Source organism: Haliotis rubra, unplaced genomic scaffold (genome assembly GCF_003918875.1).
Source record: "Haliotis rubra isolate DU_JTF1 unplaced genomic scaffold, ASM391887v1 Scf236, whole genome shotgun sequence".
Lineage (NCBI taxonomy): Eukaryota > Metazoa > Mollusca > Gastropoda > Lepetellida > Haliotidae > Haliotis > Haliotis rubra.
Genome location: NW_025766403.1, coordinates 704460 through 724109, shown reverse-complemented (window position 1 = coordinate 724109; position 19650 = coordinate 704460). Strand labels below are relative to the sequence as shown.

General features: G+C 40.2%; 1 protein-coding gene across 1 annotated transcript; it reads right to left on the bottom strand.

Moving 5' to 3' along the window:
- Window positions 1-3606: 3606 nt before the first annotated feature.
- Window positions 3607-19609, bottom strand: LOC124278373 (neuropeptide S receptor-like). Its single transcript, XM_046714091.1, has 2 exons — window positions 19020-19609; window positions 3607-5601 (listed from the first exon to the last, which is right to left on the bottom strand). Exon 2 carries the CDS (start codon window positions 5327-5329, stop codon window positions 3887-3889), a length of 1443 nt encoding a protein of 480 aa, XP_046570047.1. The 5' UTR covers window positions 5330-5601; window positions 19020-19609; the 3' UTR covers window positions 3607-3886.
- Window positions 19610-19650: the final 41 nt, after the last annotated feature.

Genomic DNA, 19650 nt, shown 5'->3' with positions numbered 1-19650 from the left:
AGTTACATTCGATATTCATGTAAGTGTTTAAGCTGCTATATAAATTTGTCACTTTTAGTAAATACCCATTTGCAATCCGATATGTTTGCTTTTTGCAATTTCGCATAAATGAATCAAGCCACGTAGGATGTCAAGAATACAATCATTAAAATACGAGAGACACATTTGCTTACAGCGACCCTTTAATAGAGTTGTCAGATCAAGGAAAAGGCGTCTATAAGCAAAAACAAGCTCAGTTATAAGCAAACTCCGTTGTATGATTCCAGCAATATCGTGTCTTTATGACATCACACAGTGATTCAGATGAGATAAGGATTTCGCCAAAAAAAGGTCAGCTTATCATGAGCCGCCAGTGGTGCCATTCAAACACAATGCAAAAACAAGTCATTTGTTCACTCGAACATAAACCACGGAAACATACGTGGGGCGTTCAAAAACTAATCAGCCTCATCTAGAAAATTATACAATTGCAGCTGTTTTTATGTTTTATTTTTCTACATATTATCTGTCAACCAAGCAACCAAGCAAATTGGTTTTGCTATGTTCCAGCCTCACGATTTTGTTTGACTTTTTATCCTGGTACCCACAAAAAAACGAAAATCTGCAATAAATGCATCACAAACTTCAGGAAACAAAATATGCAAGAAACATTTTGTGTGTTTAAGATAGGCAGAAGTCAAAACTAGAATCAAACTTAGATATTAAAGTGCATAAAAAGTAATCGCTTGTTAAAGTGACTCCCTCCCTCGTGTTTACCGAATGAGCTTGTTTTGGATACGCTACCCACCCACGTAATCATAAGGACATAACTTATTCTAATGTTTTCACTTATTCATACAAGATGTCAAGGGTTCAAACTAAATACTGAATGGTCACACAAGTGTCAGCTCTTAATACATTGTAAACAGTGCCAGCTTGAATATCTGGTCACAATGTTTTGGAAAGATTAAAATGGGTGTGACCTTTAGCCACCGTCCGAGTATAAATCATGCAAATCTAAATCTTTGAACGTTGATCCAATACTATACGGAACAGAACATATTTCTGAAGGCATACTATTATCCAAGAGGTACCAAATGACAGATCGTTTTTCATTTTCTGCAATTTTGTAAGAATTAGTATACCCCAATTTGTTGTGATAAGTAATATCTTGTTAACCACATTACTAAATATGTGATTTGGATATGGCTTTGCTATTATTTGCTTCAAAATAAAATGGAAGCTTTGGACATCGAGTATATAGCTATACTTTTTGAACGCCACTCGCATGGTAAAAGCCACAATAACATACTGAATCTGACATCAGTTTGGGCACTGATTATCATATTTCAAAACTGTGAATTATTTGATAAATGACAGGTCAATGGTTACTTCCATGAACCTACATTTAACTTTGAATCCAATTCCATTTTCTGAATCTGTTGACAGAGTAGGCGCAAAGAAAAAGACGTTATGCCACACCTGTTACTGGCAAGTAAGTGGCCATTTAGCGGCAGTTCAATGAGAAACTGTGTACAAATATTTAATTCAGTTGATATGTGTACACGTTTGTATGGCTGTCTGTAGTCACGTCATCATAGTTAAGCGTTGTCTATAGCCGAATGTGTGACCAGTAGCTTTCATAATCAACTGTCAGTCGTGGGTCTATCGCTATCTTCAGTCATCGGTGTAAACCATCGCCTTCAGTGGATCACGTCACCAGTAAGTCGAACAGGTCACAAGCAGTCGAACACCTCACTAGTAAGTCGAACAGGTCGCAAGACAGTCGCACACGTCACCAGTAAGTCGAACAGGACACAAGACAGTCGAACACGTCACCAGTAAGTCGAACAGGTCACAAGACAGTCGCACACGTCACCAGTAAGTCGAACAGGACACATGACAGTCGAACACCTCAATTGTAAGTCGAACAGGACACAAGTCAGTCGCACACCTCACCAGTAAGTCGAACAGGTCACAAGACATTCGCACACCTCACCAGTAAGTCGAACAGGACACAAGACAGTCGCACACCTGTCTTCCGCTGTCTGCAGGCGAAAACCTCCAGCAGTGTAGAGCATTTATAAGAGTGTATTGCTAAGATCTTCACCGGATTCATCACTGTCCAAATTAGTTAAATTTCCTTGAAAAAGTGCTTTCATGTTGAGTTAATGAAATCAAGATCAGTGGAGATTCATGACGACTGTCATGGCTGAACCTTCAATCAATGAAAACTAATATCTTCTGACGCTATTCCAAGATGATGGTTTTATATAGCACCGCTTGACAACATTCGCACATACTTTACTATGTTATATCATGTGACCTATTTGCTGCAAAAAATTGCTATGGACCCACATAGATATTGGGCAATATTCCCACTAGGCTACCCCACCGCCCCTATTTTTTGGTAAGAATGTGATCTCAAAAACCTATTATTGTCTCAATAGTTGATTGAACGGATCGGTTGGACATGCGCGGTTACTTTGTTGATTACAAGCAGGGTCGTAAAAAGGCTTAAGCCCGTCGTATGTAAATCTGGATTCCATAACACAGATTCGTCGTGATTACCTGGACTATTGCTAAGTGCGGTGCTAATATCAGAACAAACAAACATATACTGTAGGTTTGGCTGTTACTTAGTTGCAAGTGATACGATTCTGTCAGACTAAATTAAAGAAGAAATGTTTCAGGAGAATGTAACAAGAAACAACGTTTTCGACATATATACGCTCGATGTCAGTTCAAGACTTAAAATGCCGGACAAAAGAACGTAAACAGCTACGTTTGATAGTTGCTACAATGAAAACAACCACGAATTGGTTATCCGATGGTAACCTATTTGATATCACAGATGTATTTCGAACCTTTCGTTTGCAGTGTGTCGGCCACTGTTTTCAGACGAGTAACGTTCAGATCAAATGACTCACGACCTTTCTCGTCACCATATGGTTGAAATATTGCCGAGATGACGTTAAGTTTGAACTCACGCATACACTCACTCTCACTCACTCACTCACACACTCACTCACTCACTCAGGTCAAATGAGTAATTGTTTGCTTCAATCAAGTCGTCCCATATATCTCCCTTTATCCGGCAGTTTAAATCCATACCATTGGAACAAAACCATAAAGAAACTCAAACCTTGAACACAACGCCGATCTGTCGAGTATGTCCCGGGTGCGTCATTCCAGTCGTGTTATGGATCCATTCAGGAAATATTCAACACTGTTTGCATTTTACACCCTGTGAAATCTGTTCCGAGAGGTATTCCATACTGAGCAGTCCTTGGTGTTGACGTTTTGAAAGGATATAAAAAGCTATTCGACTACGAGACGTTAAAGTCGATTCAAAAGACAACCATTGTATTTCAAATGAGCAGCTGTGACACAAGTAAGCAAATTCATTAACACCCCCATAAATCAACAAATCCATATCACGATTTCCGAAGACTCACTGTCTTTCCAGTGATCAGCTGTGTCACAAGTAAGCAAATTCATTAAAACCTCCAAAAATCAATAAAACCGTATTACGATTTCCGAAGACTTCCATTGTCTTCAAATGATCAGCTCTGACACAAGTAAGCAAATTCATTAACACCCCATAAATAAACAAATCCATATCACGATAGTGTAATGAGTAATTTAATTCTTGTATAATTCACAGAACGGCTTAAAATTTTAATCAATAAAACAATAGAGGAGAGGCTAAACGTTTTGAGATATGGAATGAAGGAAATATAATTAATAACACTAAACTCATTCCTTATATTTGCATATAGTCCGTTTTAAGTCCAGATAATGAAGTATGTACGAGCAGTGTCACGGGGGGCACGATACAACTAACGGTGCAGTATGAAATTCGTCCCTAGAGGGATGCCATTAGCTGCAAATCAGCCCCTTGTAATTACACCGCACTAAGGCATTCATCATTGCTAATCTTGCGACTCGGTAACCACTGTTCCGGTGGACCATACTTCCTGTAACTTTCACTGCACAGAGCTCTTTTGGCGTCAATGGATCTTTCATATCCGTCACCGTCGCTCGTTGGTGTATTTCCTTTATTCAGTAACATTAGCGCATGCGTATTTTCAGCCACTAAGTCGTTGGTTACTTCCGCAGAAGGAAGGGTAATTCGCTTCGCTTTGGTTTTGAAGGTTCCTTCAGACGCTCGACACTTTCGATGCGTACCACCATTTATGAGTCTATTTTTTTCGCTCGACTTCCGTATGTTTCTACTGTTACAGCAAAGACATCGGAATATTCTCTTCAAATGTTTGGGTCGTAATGTGAAGAGGCCATAGAGAACTGGATTCAGAGCACTGTGAGTCATGAAAATGTTCTCAGACACGATTAAGGCATCTTTGAGTTTTAGCTTGTAATTGGAATATATCCGCATCAAGGTGACAATAAAATATGGCGTGAGGCACACGAGAAAACCGATGATGACGGTCAATGTCATCACAATTGCTCTTCGTTTGGATGCTGTAACTAAGCCCCGACGAACAGAGATCCTTGGGTAATCCTGCCCTGGTTTAGGGGGTGTCGGCGTAGGTCGTTTTTTACCATAAAGCGAGTGTGATTTACTACTTGGGTGCTCGTTCGTGGAAGCGCGAGCCCATACAACTGTGATGATATTGGAGTAACAGAACAACATAACAGACGCTGGAACCAGTAAAATGTATGTTGTCATGAATGTAAAATAGAACTTTCGCTGCCATTCCTCCGTGTAGCCTCGACTGAGGCAGAGACGTTTTGGCGTCCCGTCATACTTCACACCTTTATTCACCTGCACGAATATAGCTAACTGGGGCAGGGCGAACACAAAGGCCATCGTCCAGGCTACAGTCACCTTCAACCATATCCGGGGTCGATTGGCCAAAGTCTGCATAGGTTTCACGATCACTTGATATCTATCAATACTCATAGCTGTGAGCAGAAACGTCGCACTAGCTAGTGTCACTATTTGTAAATATACAGAGAGCTTGCATAAAACAGGCCCCAAAGCCCAATCTCCAAAGGCAAGAAAAAGAATCTCAGTTGTGTTTGTGATAAGTGCTACAGCTATATCTCCAATGGCTAGGTTGACAAGAAACACATTCACTCTCTTAATCCTTCTCGACTGCTTACATAGCAGCATCAACATTAACACAGAATTGCCAACAATCGTACATACCATTATAATCGCCACGACAGTGACACGTTCCTTAACCTCAGGGGTCCACACATATTCCTTTGAGTTTCTGGGAGTGGTCATTAACCATTCACCGGTAATATGGTCATCCAAAGGGAGGTAATCCGTGAAGTTTGGGTTCCTGGTTTCAATGAGAAGTACTTCCTCTTCCCCCATCTCGGCTCCTCACAGCTTGTGTTTGGTGCAGCGACAGGTGTGAATACATTCCTCCGCTCATCAAGGGAGGTCCAATGTGAAGGTGGGGCTCAGGTTTCTTTGAGAGCGCTTTTACCAGAGAACACCAAGTGTGGGATGCCAAGCCTAACGAACCACGATGAGCTTCCTTGCGTTTATCCACAGATCTTTATCTTACTCCCTAATTGTGGGGCACCTACGTCCAAAGCTTTCCATCTGGGAGCCAAATGTTGATGCAAGGATATGTTGAGTTGCTGAAACAGAAACGAAAATAAGATAAGATTAAAACGTTTCAAAATATTGTATGTGATAGAGCCCACGATGCAGGTAATTATTTTGTAAAATAATAATTATATATTATAATTGGGGGTGAACAAAAGACAGCTGGAATAATATGAACTCATATTTGCAATCTATTCAGGTTTCGGGTGTCAAATTGGAATTGGCTGACTGTGGAATTGAAATTATTTACTTCCATTTCAATTAATATGGGATAAAAGAGTAGCCTTATAGTGATGACATCTAAATGAGAAATGAGAGGTGAAAATGCTATTACTGTTGTGCATTGTTGACTCACATCTGGATAGCTTACATGTTATAGTTCACTTTCATCTCTGAAAGAGTTATAATTTGCTGGTTTAACGAAGCGTTCCCCTTTACTGTAGGTGGATTATGCCCATGGCAATGTCTAAATGTGGAATCTTACCGCCCATTTGTGTGTATTTAGCTTGTGATTCGTTCTCCGTGCTGTAAGGTTATCCTAGCATGAACAGTGTACAGGATAGTAGTACTGAGATTATGTATTTTTTGGCCTTTAAGTTAAAAGATTTGTGTTTGTTTGTTTGTTTGTCGTTTCATGCCGTTCTGAGCAATATTCCAGCTATATGGCGGCAGTCTGTAAATAATCGAGTCTGGACCAGCCAATCCGTGACCAAAAGCATGAGTATCGATTTATGCAATTGGGATACAATGACATGTGTCAACTGAATTAAGAGTTTAATATTTTTTGTTTTAATATCTATTCATTTATCTCCATTCTACCGTGACAAAATAAAATGCGAACTCATTGTGGTTTGCGAAAACATTGAGTGAAACGGCAAGGTTGGTTCAATATTTTGAATGGATTGTCGTGTTAAGTCAGATAAAAGACTTTCAATGAGTCATTGCTCTTCATGAGCCTGAACATCATATTTACATCAGTATGCTTTACTGATATATATGGCAGGCGAAGAAAGTGTGAAGCACAGGGTTATTCTCAGGTTAATTTAGAAAATGTTTGAGCGCAATATACCACTGTGTGAGTGTCAGCACTTCACATTCTTAAACACATTCTTTTCTACTGTCCATGGTCAGAGTAAATCAAGTGTCACAATGTGCTCTTCCAAAACAAACACGGGAATACCTTGAAGAAACGAATCGGAAACACGTTATAGACCGTAAACGACCTTGAAGGACGATGGGGGGTAAAATATGAAATAATAAAATTGACGTCTTTTATCTTTTGAACGTAATACCGCGCCTATTAGTATATATTTCAGTGGCGATTCTTGAGAGTCTTCTTACACCGCCTGCTCAAGTCTAGCCAACGAGGTCGGTGGCCAAAGACTATGACCGTCCATGGGCTCATTGCTAACCATGGCATCGTATGGGTGTTGTGCTGCTGAAGATAAGCTTTGACGAGTCGTTTACCCTTTCAGAGTGATTCCGGTTGATACAATAAACGATTCATGGCCAGATCTGACGCAGGGTCTCAGGTAGACATTGTTTTGACGTTCACTTCAGACATAACCCCAATCTTGAAGTAAGTGCATTGTGAATCGGAACTCTCCTCGAAAGAGTACGTGAAATCGTCGACGATTATACATTTGACACGTGTTTGACAAATGACCGTGGACATAAGCTGTTGACGATTTCTAATTGTGTGACTTCGAACTCCAGCAGCCTGAAGCGAGTTTGCACAAATTTGATTCGCAGTTTAAACCCGATTCCGTGTAGCCTTTTTCGGATCAATCATACTCTTAACGTTGACCTGTGATGGGTCGATAACATGCTGGGTTTGTTGGTCCCCTACCACGGTCTGCTAAGCACAGACTTTGAAACATTGAACGTCCTGGGCACTGTATGATGATATCTGCCGTTCTTCAGCAAGTCAATAGCTTATAGACTCTTCGCACGTTTCAGATGCAGCATCACCAGATCACACAGAAACATGAAATCACTCAAATCCAGCTTTAAGCAGAATATAAAGGACTGACAGTGACAATGATCAACAGGGATTGATTGATCTGCCTTGAAAGTTTCAAAATCAGAAATGACAGCTTACAAATGTATTATGCTATAATCCGTTCGAGGCATGCAAACTGTCGGATTTGTATTGGTGTTACCTTATACATACAAAATGTTCCAACATAGGATGTTTGGTATCAATGATTAATATCATTTGTTACAATACTTGGAATATATATTATATAATTCAGGACACCTACATTTTTGTAAGAGCATACAATTGCACTTCACTTTCAGTTTAGCATTTATTTATAATTATCCATTTTTCCATCACCGTGCCCATAATAAAGGTAAAGAAACACCCACCAATATGGAACCATTTGTCTTCAAAATCCGTACTAAGTTGAATACGTGCACATGTGTTTGGTTAGGTGAGAATCAGTAGAGCTTTAGTTAGGATTACACAAACAGCATTAAGCTCTCTGTGTTATGTTCAGCCAAAATAAGCTTATTTGGTCTGGATAGCGACGCAAGCGAGCATCAGAACAGCCGTAAACGCTAATGTGGTTCTTGTTAAGAACTGGTGCGTGTAGACATATTGATTTTCAATTATGACCGTGTGGGGGAATGATGCATGAACTCAGCGTATGGACAATACCGTGCCTTCACATCAAAACAACCATTGTGTCCTTATCATTAGTACACTACGTAGTTAAACTGACATGGCGTAAAATGCTGACCTATGTACAGAGTCATCTGAGACAGTGACACAGGTCTAACACGCTCGTAAATAACACTGATGTTTTTGGGGTTATTACGTTAGAATTGCACTTCGTTGTCTCCGTTTCAGGTGTTTCGTGATGATTTACTGCCGGGTTGGAAGGGAATTTATGTCAAGGGAAAACATGATTATTTGATGGTTGTTGGTGCAGAACAGTGCATAAGTGTTGGAGATAGAACCTCTCAAACTGAGAGAACTGTGATTCATACCTGAGTGAGTGAGTGAGTTAATATTTAACGTCACATCGGCAATATTTCAGCCATATCGTGACGAGAACATATGTGACATTGAATGGAATAGATGCATATTATAAAAACCTGTCGACGAAGGACAGTAAAACAACTAGAATATCACAATTACAACTACAACTAGTTTGGAAAATTAAAACTAATAGCACTATTTGGACAATACAATATAAAAACTGGCTATAGATCGCCAACAACTGAAGGTAGATCACCAAACTAGGGACCATGGGGACTTACAGTACTTTTGCTACCTGCATGGACTATTCATACTTGAGACAAGTGCATGAGGACCGTACATGAATATTGGAGAAACTCTTATAAAATATACAGAAAAAGTTGTGGGAACAGTGCAAGATTATAGGTGACAAAGTTGGCAATATGTCAGATCAATATCCAGTTTTTAGAACTACGCATAAGTATTAGAGACAGACTAAGAACAGTGAGTAAATATTGGAGAAACACTTATCATGTGCTTAGAACAATTTGTGAGAACAGTGCAAGATTATTGGTGACAAAGTTGGCAATACGTCAGATCACTTATCCAGTTTTTAGAACTACGCATAAGTATAAGAGACAGACTAAGAACAGTGAGTAAATAATGGAGAAACACTTATCATGTGCTTAGAACAATTTGTGAGAACAGTGCAAGATTATGGGAAAAAATATCAGAGCATGAAAGTTTTTTGAGTAAGTGAGGTTAGTTTTACGCCGCACTCAACACTTTTCCAATTATATGACAGCGGTCTGTAAATAATCGAGTCTGGACCAGACAATCCAGTGATCAACAGCATGAGCATCGATCTACGCAATTGGAATACGATGACACGTGTCAACCAAGTCAGCGAACCTGACCACCCGATCCCGTTAGTCGCCTCTTACGAGAAGCATGGGTTACTGAAGATCAATTCTAACCCGGATCTTCACGGGTCTCTTTTGAAATGTCTAGAATTGCTCATGAACATTGGAGACAAACGTGGTAAATGATTGAACATTAGAGATAAAGAGTGATTCAGTATTGGAGACAAACCTGATATGTTTGAGTGAAGTGCATTGAAGTTGGATGCTAACGAAGTACTCTATAATTGAGAGTGGGACAAGGAATATGTGTGATGGGAAAGTGCTTGATACTTCATAGCAAGGTACACATTGCCAATAGACTGACTGACTGAGTTTGATTTTACGCCGCTTTTAGCAATATTCCAGCAACATCAAGGCGGGGGACACCAGGAATGGGCTTCACACATTGTGCCCATGTGGGGATTCGAACCCGGGTCTTCGGCGTGACGAGCCAACGCTTTAACCATTAGGCTACCCCACCGCCCCCATTGCCAATAGATGAACCAACGCTGTGTTAATTTGTGATACACAGATCAGTCATGGCAATCAGGACAGAGATACAGAGTGATGCAATTGCGTCCTGAAGGTACATATGGCAAACTGATGCGACAACGCTGCATGTATGCTTGATACACAGGACAAAGATATAGTGGAGTGGACTTAAAAACAGCAGAAGCATAAAACCTATGACCAGGCTATGAAAGATATCATGAATACCGGAACATCGCATTATGGGAATTGTCGACAGATGTTAGCATCACATAATGCAACGAAATAAACAATATGCTTGAATGCTTCAGGTATACGGGATTTAGATATGGTCCGGTCATCATCCATGCAACTGCATGCAGTTATCACATATTGACAGCTGCGAGCTTAATATATTCTTTTATTGATTGTGCGAGAACAGCTTTCAGAAACTTGATCATCTATAAGCGCATGCAGAATTTGCTGTGTAGAATTTCGTTTGATATTTCATTTGAGTTTAAAGTTGTCCGGGACAGAGCAGATAAGCGGGGCAAGGATTTAAGAGAGCATATGTATGTTCTCAGTAGAGGTCCTCAGTTTTCAGGTAGCTGGATAATGAAGACTCTACGAACCGTAGAGATAATAGCATGAGCCCTTAACGCATAACCAGTGCTCCTTGTCCATTAAGATTTACAATGTGTATGGATAAAACCATGGAGCTTTCGGTAATGCAGGATAGTTTTTGTCGGAAGCTCATTTTTAATGTCTTATTCGGTTACGTTGGTATTTGTTCTGTTTAAGTGAACAAATATTGCTTAACGTGGGATCAGCTGTCATGCACCTATTTACGACGATTGTCACTTTTTTCTTGAACCAATCGCAGGTCAAAAGTGAAGACTTGTATTTGATAAAATAAATAACGACATTCAAACGTCGCTACAGGAAACTGTCAGAAACGTTTCAAACTTAAAGTCAAAAACATATATTTGATACCAGAAATAATTATATCACCGCGGAATAACAACGTTTTGTTTGTTTCATTTCCAGCCGCTATCAAAAAAGTGATCTCCTGACCTGGCAGTTCAATAAGCTATGCTGTTATCCGTTTATATACATGCGACCAAGTTCCAAAACATGGTCGTTAACATATACAATATCTCCCTTGTGGGCAATTATATAAACCGGTCCCCTTGTTAATCAACGCATACAATTTGTCCCTTGTGAGTTCTTGTATAAACTATGACCGTGTTCTTGACGAACACAATATGTCATTTGTGCTCTGACATACACAATAAGCCCCTTATTTGAAAGTAGTTACCGCATAAATACATTTGCCTCTTTTAAAGCTGTATTCATGTAAATGTCAAGACCTCTGTCCATCATAACGTACTCAATGGCATGCATGGAATGTATGACTTCAGTTTGTCCATGCACAGTCAATGATACCGGTCATGCCAGGGATTTACTTGGTATGAGAAAACGCGAGGAGGCACCGTCGGGAGAAATAATAACAACAAACGAGAGAACGTTTATCAGTAGGGTTGAGTTGGTACGTGTTGTTTATCTGTGTCCGGTGTTGACCATACAGGAAGGGCTATCACCCGAGATAATTGGCTGGGGCCAGACCATGGCAAAGTTAAACTTGCCCCCGTAACTGTCTTTTCCAGTAACGTACTCTGACAACTAATTACATGCTTGGACGTTCAGGTTTACACAGAGGATAAGTGTCTGAGCTTTGTCATTATTTCGCGAAAGCTTCAAAGTTTGTGTACAGGTATTTCTGACAAAACATCCAGGTTAAATATGTACTTTATTGTGATTGTTCTAAAACATCAAGGCCAGAATAAATAATATAACCATACAAAACAACACGATTTAGAATACATGTGCACACTCGTTACCAACAGCTGGGTCTTGTATTGACAGAAGATGCATAATTGCTAGTGGAAACAGGTTGCGTTCATAGCAGTTATTCGATCGCTTATCAAATAGAACAAATCTAGGGTTCCCTGAACTATCTACTAAAGTTCTATATGTAGATATGTAGCCATTCCAACAGTGAGTCACCGCTCGCTCGGGTCAGGTGAAATCAGCATACGATCAAGTTACTGTATGTTTTCATTTAAAAAAGCCTTTTTTTCCATCAGGAAAGGTTATGCATGTGACCTATGCATAAACGAAGTAATGTAGGAATGGTTGCTAGGCATCGAAGGTCAAGAGTGATAGTGATTATTGCTTTTATTATGACGTACACGTTATCGATACAGTGGCATTAACCTGGACATCTTGCCGACGACAACAACGGAACTGGCTTTCGCCGCAGTATATTGGAAATTAATAATTTTGATCCCTACCATGGCGTCGAAATTTGATCTGGCTCGGTGTGGATTTGTTTCCAGACATTGACAGGTGTGACGATTAAATACGTTATAACCAACGGAAAAATGTAAATCATTACAGGTAGCCTCCATACGATCTTTACAACAGCCAACATTACGGTTTTGATGGTGATAATATATTTTTATCATTGGCTGATGTGGCAGTTTTGTGAAGATACAAATTGGTATTGCGATGACTGAAACAACGTGTGTCACTGAAGTGTCATGTGGTGATTAAATCAATAAACTAATGGAAAACACGCCAGGTAGCAGTGCAAGGGTTAGAATTAGACACGGTCCAAGCAGCAGGTCTAGCGATAGACAAGGTCAGTACAGTAGTTCTGGGGATAGATACGATCGTAACAGCAGGTCTATAGATGGGCACGGTAATAACAGCAGGTCTATAAATGCACCCGATAATAACAGCAGATCTAGACATAGACAGAGTCATAGCAGATGGCTTAGAGAAAGATACGATCGTTATAGAAGGTCTAGAGATAGACATCATAGACGTATACATATAGACAATGTCATAACAGAAGGTCTAGAGAAGGACGCGGTCAAACCCATCGATAAATACAGTTAAATGTTCATTACAGCATGTCTAATGGCAGACACAGACATTACAGCAGGTCTAGACATAGACACGATCTCACAGCAGGTCTAGTGACCTACACGGTCATTACAGCAGGTCTAGTGACAGACACCGTCATTCAAGCAGGTCTAGTGACACACAGGGTCATCACGGCAGGTCTAGAGACAGACAAGGTCATGAAAGCAAATCTAGAGACAGACAAGATCAGTACAGCAAGTCTAGAGGCAGACAGGGTCATTACAGCAGGTCTAGTGACAGGCACGGTCATTACAGCAGGTCTAGAGACAGACAAGGTCATTACAGCAGGTCTAGAGACAGACAGGGTCATTACGGCAGGTCTAGTGACAGACAAGGTTACACCACCAGGTCCCATGACACAACGGTCGAGAGTAGTGTTTTGTCACTAGAAACAAGAGATAGAGACGGTCAATCCAACAGGGTGTGACTGAACGCACGATTGTTAAAGCAGTTTGTCTAAATTTAGACATGCACGGTCTTTCCACAAGGTTGTGACTATGGCTATGGACTCGCTGTGGGCTATGGCTATGGACTCGATGTGTGTCAGGATGTAGAATCACTGTCCCACAAAACAATTCGGCATCAATACGTTAAGTGTCACTGTGTTAAGATGTTTATCGCTGAAGTCAGTATGTTCTCACTGACAGCACAAACCTTGAGTTTAAACATCAGAGCGTTGTCACTGCATGAAGCTGTTTATCAGTGAAGTCGCTATCTTCACAAAAGGTACCTCTAAAGTGAAAACCAGACAGTTGTCAGTCTCTGTAGCTGTCTAGATCTGCTATTTGTCTTGTAAGTGTGAAAACACCCTTGATATTAAGTCATTAGAAGAATCAGTATAATCCAACTTTTTTTTTAAAGGAAGACGTCTCGTTACTCCTCTGTAGTTTCTTTAAACAACTCACATTGTGTAATCAATGCATTAAAGCATACGCGAAACAAGAAATGACAAATCACCAGTTTCTCGTGAATAAGTCAAACAACATTCCCATGTTCAGGAGACATAATCTGTATCTTCCCAGCCCGCCAGTTGCTCTCTAGATCAAGCAATGAAGGCAAGCAAATAAAAAGCCTCATTAAGGAACTGCGTTTTTAACTGAAATGGCTTTACTGCACGGAATTACTCTGATGTGCCTCTCCCGATGTAAGTGGTGAATATGTATGGTTATGTCAATCTACCCTGCCCTCTCATACCACCATGCGTTCAAGATTCTGTCCAAATTGATGTTTATGCTTATAACTAAGTCTGGTTCACTGACTTAGGTCTGGAAGATGGATGGTCTCTTGTCAAAATTGTCGAAAATCAGTTTCCATTATCTTGAAGCATATGGGATTCGAGAAGGACGGGCTTAACTGGGAGATTTCCTGGCATGCTGTTGTAGGGACTTTATAATGATTGCGTATTTTCCGAATTTAAGTAACTCTTTTGGTTGTGGCTGATGTCACATGATCCGTATAAATATTCACTTCTTTATGTGTAAAACGGGAAAATGACATTTATGGTTTGGTCCAATTAATGCCACGATTAGTTGACTGTAGCCTTTTGACCCCAAGTGTTACATCATGTCTGTGATTGTGTGCAACTGCATAAATCCATATGTTATGATTTCAGGACACCGACATTCTCTCTGTGGCTTAGACACACTACAGAAACATGTTTATTTCATGATGTGCCCGACTTGGAACACTGAGTGAGTTCAAAGGCACTGCCGGTGTTTACACTCTGTATCGGTTCTTGTACTCTATTTTCATATTCTTAGAACTATGACTAAATGTTAAAGTGCCGATCATGTCAAGTGAACTTTGCAGAACCAGTCCCTAGAGTGTCTGTGACAGTCAGTTGTATAACAGATGGAGTCTGTGAGTATGGTTACCTCTGTTGGCAATATTCCAACATTATCACCCTGATCATTCTATTTCAAATAGTCTCTGTGCTTCCTGCTCAGAATATCTATTCTTTAGAGACGACTGACATGGGATAGAATGGTCACTGTCGTGACTGATTGTCTGTCATTTGTGGAATGTGTCTCATGATTTCAGTCTGTGGTTTGTCAGACCCAGCGCGAAAAATCACATGATTACTGGGGCCTCTGCAGCACTGTTTAAGGAAGGTTTCGTTTAACAATGAGACAGTTGTTACCGTGGTGCAACCCGACATACTAATAAAAAAACAAACGATAGAAATATTTCTTTAAAATATTATGCCTATCACTGGATTGTCAGGTCCAGATACATCAATTTATAGACCGCCTCTGCATTAAACAAACAAACAAAGTGATAACGAGTCACGTGGGCTGTTATCTACGACCCAGGATACATATTACATAATTAATGAAAGTAATTGGCGAATGCATATATTTCAAAATTGGAAAACAGCAGTTTGGCACAATTGGCGTTATTGAGTGTTAACAGCCACAGTTAAAATAATACAAGAATCGGTATCGAAACGCCGCATCACCTGAATAAAGTAGTAGTTCATCCAAAAAGTTGTCCTTATCTGACTCTTCAACTTCTGAAAATGTCACTCAAAGAGGTCACAGTGACCTAGTAATGACAACCATTGTCTGATTGAACATCTAATTACAATGGTCAGTTAACACGTGCTAATGACATGCATGATTAGAATCACTGCCATGAAACTCAGTTTGATAATCATTTTATATGTACTGTCCACCCGTGAAGATCCGGTTTAGAATTGGTCTTCAGTAACCCATGCTTGTCGTAAGAGGCAACCAACGGGATCGGGTGGACAGGCTCTCTGACTTGGTTGACACATGTCATCGTATCCCATTTGCGTAGATTGATGCTCATGCTGTTGCTCATTGGATTATGTGGTCCAGACTCAATTATTTACAGACAGCCGCAATATAGCTGGAATATTGCTGAGTACTGCGTTAAACAACAAACTAACCAACAGCCAATATGTGATGTCAGCGGGACAGGGCAGCTGAACTACTGTTTGAATATATGACTTAACCCATGACCGATGACCAAGGCGATATATACCTCTCGTCTGAATCACCAGAGACAAAGGGAGAGAAAAGGACACTAACACTTCGAGTTCAGTAGGTTTCTAATTAACTTGGTACACTGTACAGCTTCTATATGTCTATCTGTTAGTTATGACTGACTGACTGACTGAGTTTTAGTTTTACGCCGCTTTTAGCAATATTCCAGCAATATCACGGCGGGGGACACCAGAAATGGGCTTCACACATTGTGCCCATGTGGGGAATCGAACCCGGGTCTTCGGCGTGACGATGTTAATTATGAACGTGATGCTGTCACTTTATATGGACAACAGTAAGTCGCCAATTTCTTATATATATATGATGATCATGACCAATTTCGCAAGCGTCCCTAAGCCATTTGCCAACGCGGCGTTAGAACGTTATGGCGAGACAATACTTTTTTTATGATATCTAAATAATGCGAAAGCTTCCACGTTTGCATCAATCAATCAAATGCTAGGGGAAGCGATACAATCCCCTGAACATCTTGACTGAAGAACAGTTTTTTTTATCTCTCTGGATTCTCCCTGGTGATAAAACAGCGATACGTGAAACAAAACAAGGCCCACTGGCTCACTCGCCCAATCGCGCACTCACGTTCACGGAATGACGTTCATATTGATGGCAGGACATACGTTAGGAAAACGGTAGGAACGAGTGAATAAGTTTAGTTTCACACCGCTTTGCTTACCCAGCAATGTCGGGTGCAGTAGGAATTAAATCTGAACTTCAATGCATTCATGAAGTCTGCAGTGATAAGATTTACATAGAGCTGGACATGAAAACACCTGGTGTCATAACTGATTTCAGTGTTCAGTATTTCAAGCTTTTGCGCCCTTCTGAATCTGCAGATAATCGAGACTGAGTATTCCCTGGCTTTTACGTTTGATACGTAAAACTTCAAAGGGATGTCATTATGTCAGAACTTCGGATAGCAATCAGGCATTTTCGTACTGGCAACGTGACAGACAGAAGTCACAGCCTCAAAGAGCCGGGCTCATGTTTGAACTTCATACAGCATCGCGTACGACAAATGTTCTTTAAACAGAATCTTATTTCTATATGTATTGTTTGCAAGGAATGTGTTTTCCCATTTTTCCGATACTAATAACGTACTAGTTATTACGTATTTGCATAAAACACAATTTTCACGAGCACATGAATAATTTCCTAATCAAAAATGTGTATCAATCACGGGCCATAACTCGCACAACATGTGATGTCCTTACATTAGTTGGTAGACAATACATCATCATGTTATATTAATTGGAATGTGCATTCACGTGAATAGATAACCGAGTATGACAAATACTGTAAACAAGATGACGCACACATTTGAATTCATTGTTCTGAGGTCAAGGTATAGTTGTAAACATGAATCCCTGATCCTATTGACAGTACTAAGTGATCTTGTAATGAGTTGTTGCAAACCATGCGTGACATGCCACATCGCTGGCATGAGAATCAATAGAGAGGATTCAATGTAAATCGCTGCATGTCTATATTCAGCTTCAGATAATAAGGTACAGGCGATTTTAGCAATTAGGCACAGCGCGATCTGCTACAGACGCCCATTATTCAGCTGTTTGATGCTGGCTAAATATGTTTGTAAAACTGGCTTTCGGGGACTGATTTCAACCAAGTTACGTTTAAATAACGTTTGTAATCGTTTCGTTAAATTTAATTTTCTAATTTTGCAGTTTACTTGCAAGAGAATACATGCATGTCGGTTGAGAAAGGCAAAGCTGTATTTTCGTGATGCTTTGCTCCAGGTTGCATTCTAGGCAGCGGAGGTTGTGTAAACGCCGCATAAGGAACTACACCATTGCTTGTTAATGATAGATTGTTTGATTCGTTGGTTGGTTTGTTGTTTACGCCGCACTCAGCACTATTCCAGCTTTATGGCAGTGGTCTGTAAATAATCGAGTCTGGACCAGACAATCCAGTGATCAGCATCATGAGCATCGACTTTCGCAATTGGGATACGATGACATGTGTAAACCAAGTCAGCGAGCCTGTCCACCCGATACCGTTAGTCGCCTCTTGCGACGAGCATGTGTTACCGAAGATCACTTCTAACCCGGATCTTCACGGATCTGCTGATGATGGAATGTTAAGCATCATATGACTGCACGCCAGAGCAAGACGCCACGCTATAGAGTTTGGACGACTCCCAAAGGCGTTTTAGTAGGCACTTCCACAAGCGGTGTCTTCTGGAATTTGATTAACCCAGAAGGCTTAGAGATGAAAACGCAGCGATAAAATTGTTCAAGATTTGTACTTTATATTTTGTACAGGATATGAGATCGTGGATGCAGCATGTGCTCATTTTCATATGTGATATATGATTTAAACGATTATATTAAAATTATTTACAAGAGGATTACTTTTAACGCGACGGTTTGCGATTCCATTGTATGAAGTATGTGGATAAAGATAACTTGTATCAATGGTGGTTAAGGGATCGTTTCCCGGATATCTTGTGGACATTTGACTGCATGTGAATATTTCCCATGCTAATCTCTTCTCGCTCAATTCAAACATTCGGAGAAAGAACATACTTTCTGTTTTGTAAACTTCATCTCAGTATTTTACTCCAACCAAACAGATATCATTCATGACATTCACGACGTCATATATTCTGTGATGACGTCATAACATCCAGAGTGACAATTTGGATGTGTGCTCATCTATAGAGACACTTACGGAATATTTCCGTTCATATTTGTAGTTCACAATTTAGATACTCATTATCAATTACCAAGTCTGCGCTAGTAATTGATTGAGCATTCACCTACCTGAAATTGTAACATTTTTAGGGTACCAAATACTTAATTATGCACATAAACCTATTTATTTATGACATAAGTGTTTGTGGGAACAATAATAAGAATAATATATAGCATCTTTCATGGCATAAACATGATTATAGCATCGGTAAAACATCCTTGCATTTATACATTTGATTTCAATATCATTTACACCTAAAGAATTGCAAAGATTACTTTTTGCAAACATATAACAGCAGAAACGATAATTATAAGAAACACTGAAATCATTAGTAACAATCAGAACTTCGACAACAAGTTTAGTCTCTGCAGCGACTTACTCACCGTACTTCTGGAGTGGTATGCTATAATGAGAGTTTTACAAGCGTTAAATCGCTTATCTGACAGATGTCCAGATTCTCTTGACCGAGAGTTCTTCTTTATCTGTCCCTTGTCCTCGCCAACGCGCACTGACCACCAGAAGGTATTGTCAGCATGACGAAAGAATCATCCACGCAGCGCCAGTACCAACACAAAGATTTCCAAAACAATCATAGACGTCGCACCTCCCACTCACATATGTGTAGTATTGGAGTTCCTCCTCCAGATTGAGTGCTGAGATTACGGTGCATCAACAAGACTCGACTCAGGTCTTAATGAACAGCAATTATTTCCTCTTAGAATACAATTACATACACCAGCCGAACTGTCAGCTATGCGTTCTTTCAATGAATGTTCCAGTGTATTTGTTATCCGTTCTGGTGTTCCTTGTTTAAAGACTTCTAGCGACTTTGTGGTCGCTCGGCACCGTCAGGAGCCCGGTCTTATACATACTCCTGATTACGGTGTTTGTGGAACTATGCAAAGTGGAGGCCGAACACCTCCCCTGTTACAATGTGGGATGTATGTGCCGCGCGGCTAATGTGCCGCCACTGACGTCGTCACGAGATCAATGCTAGTGGTTACTATAAGCGAC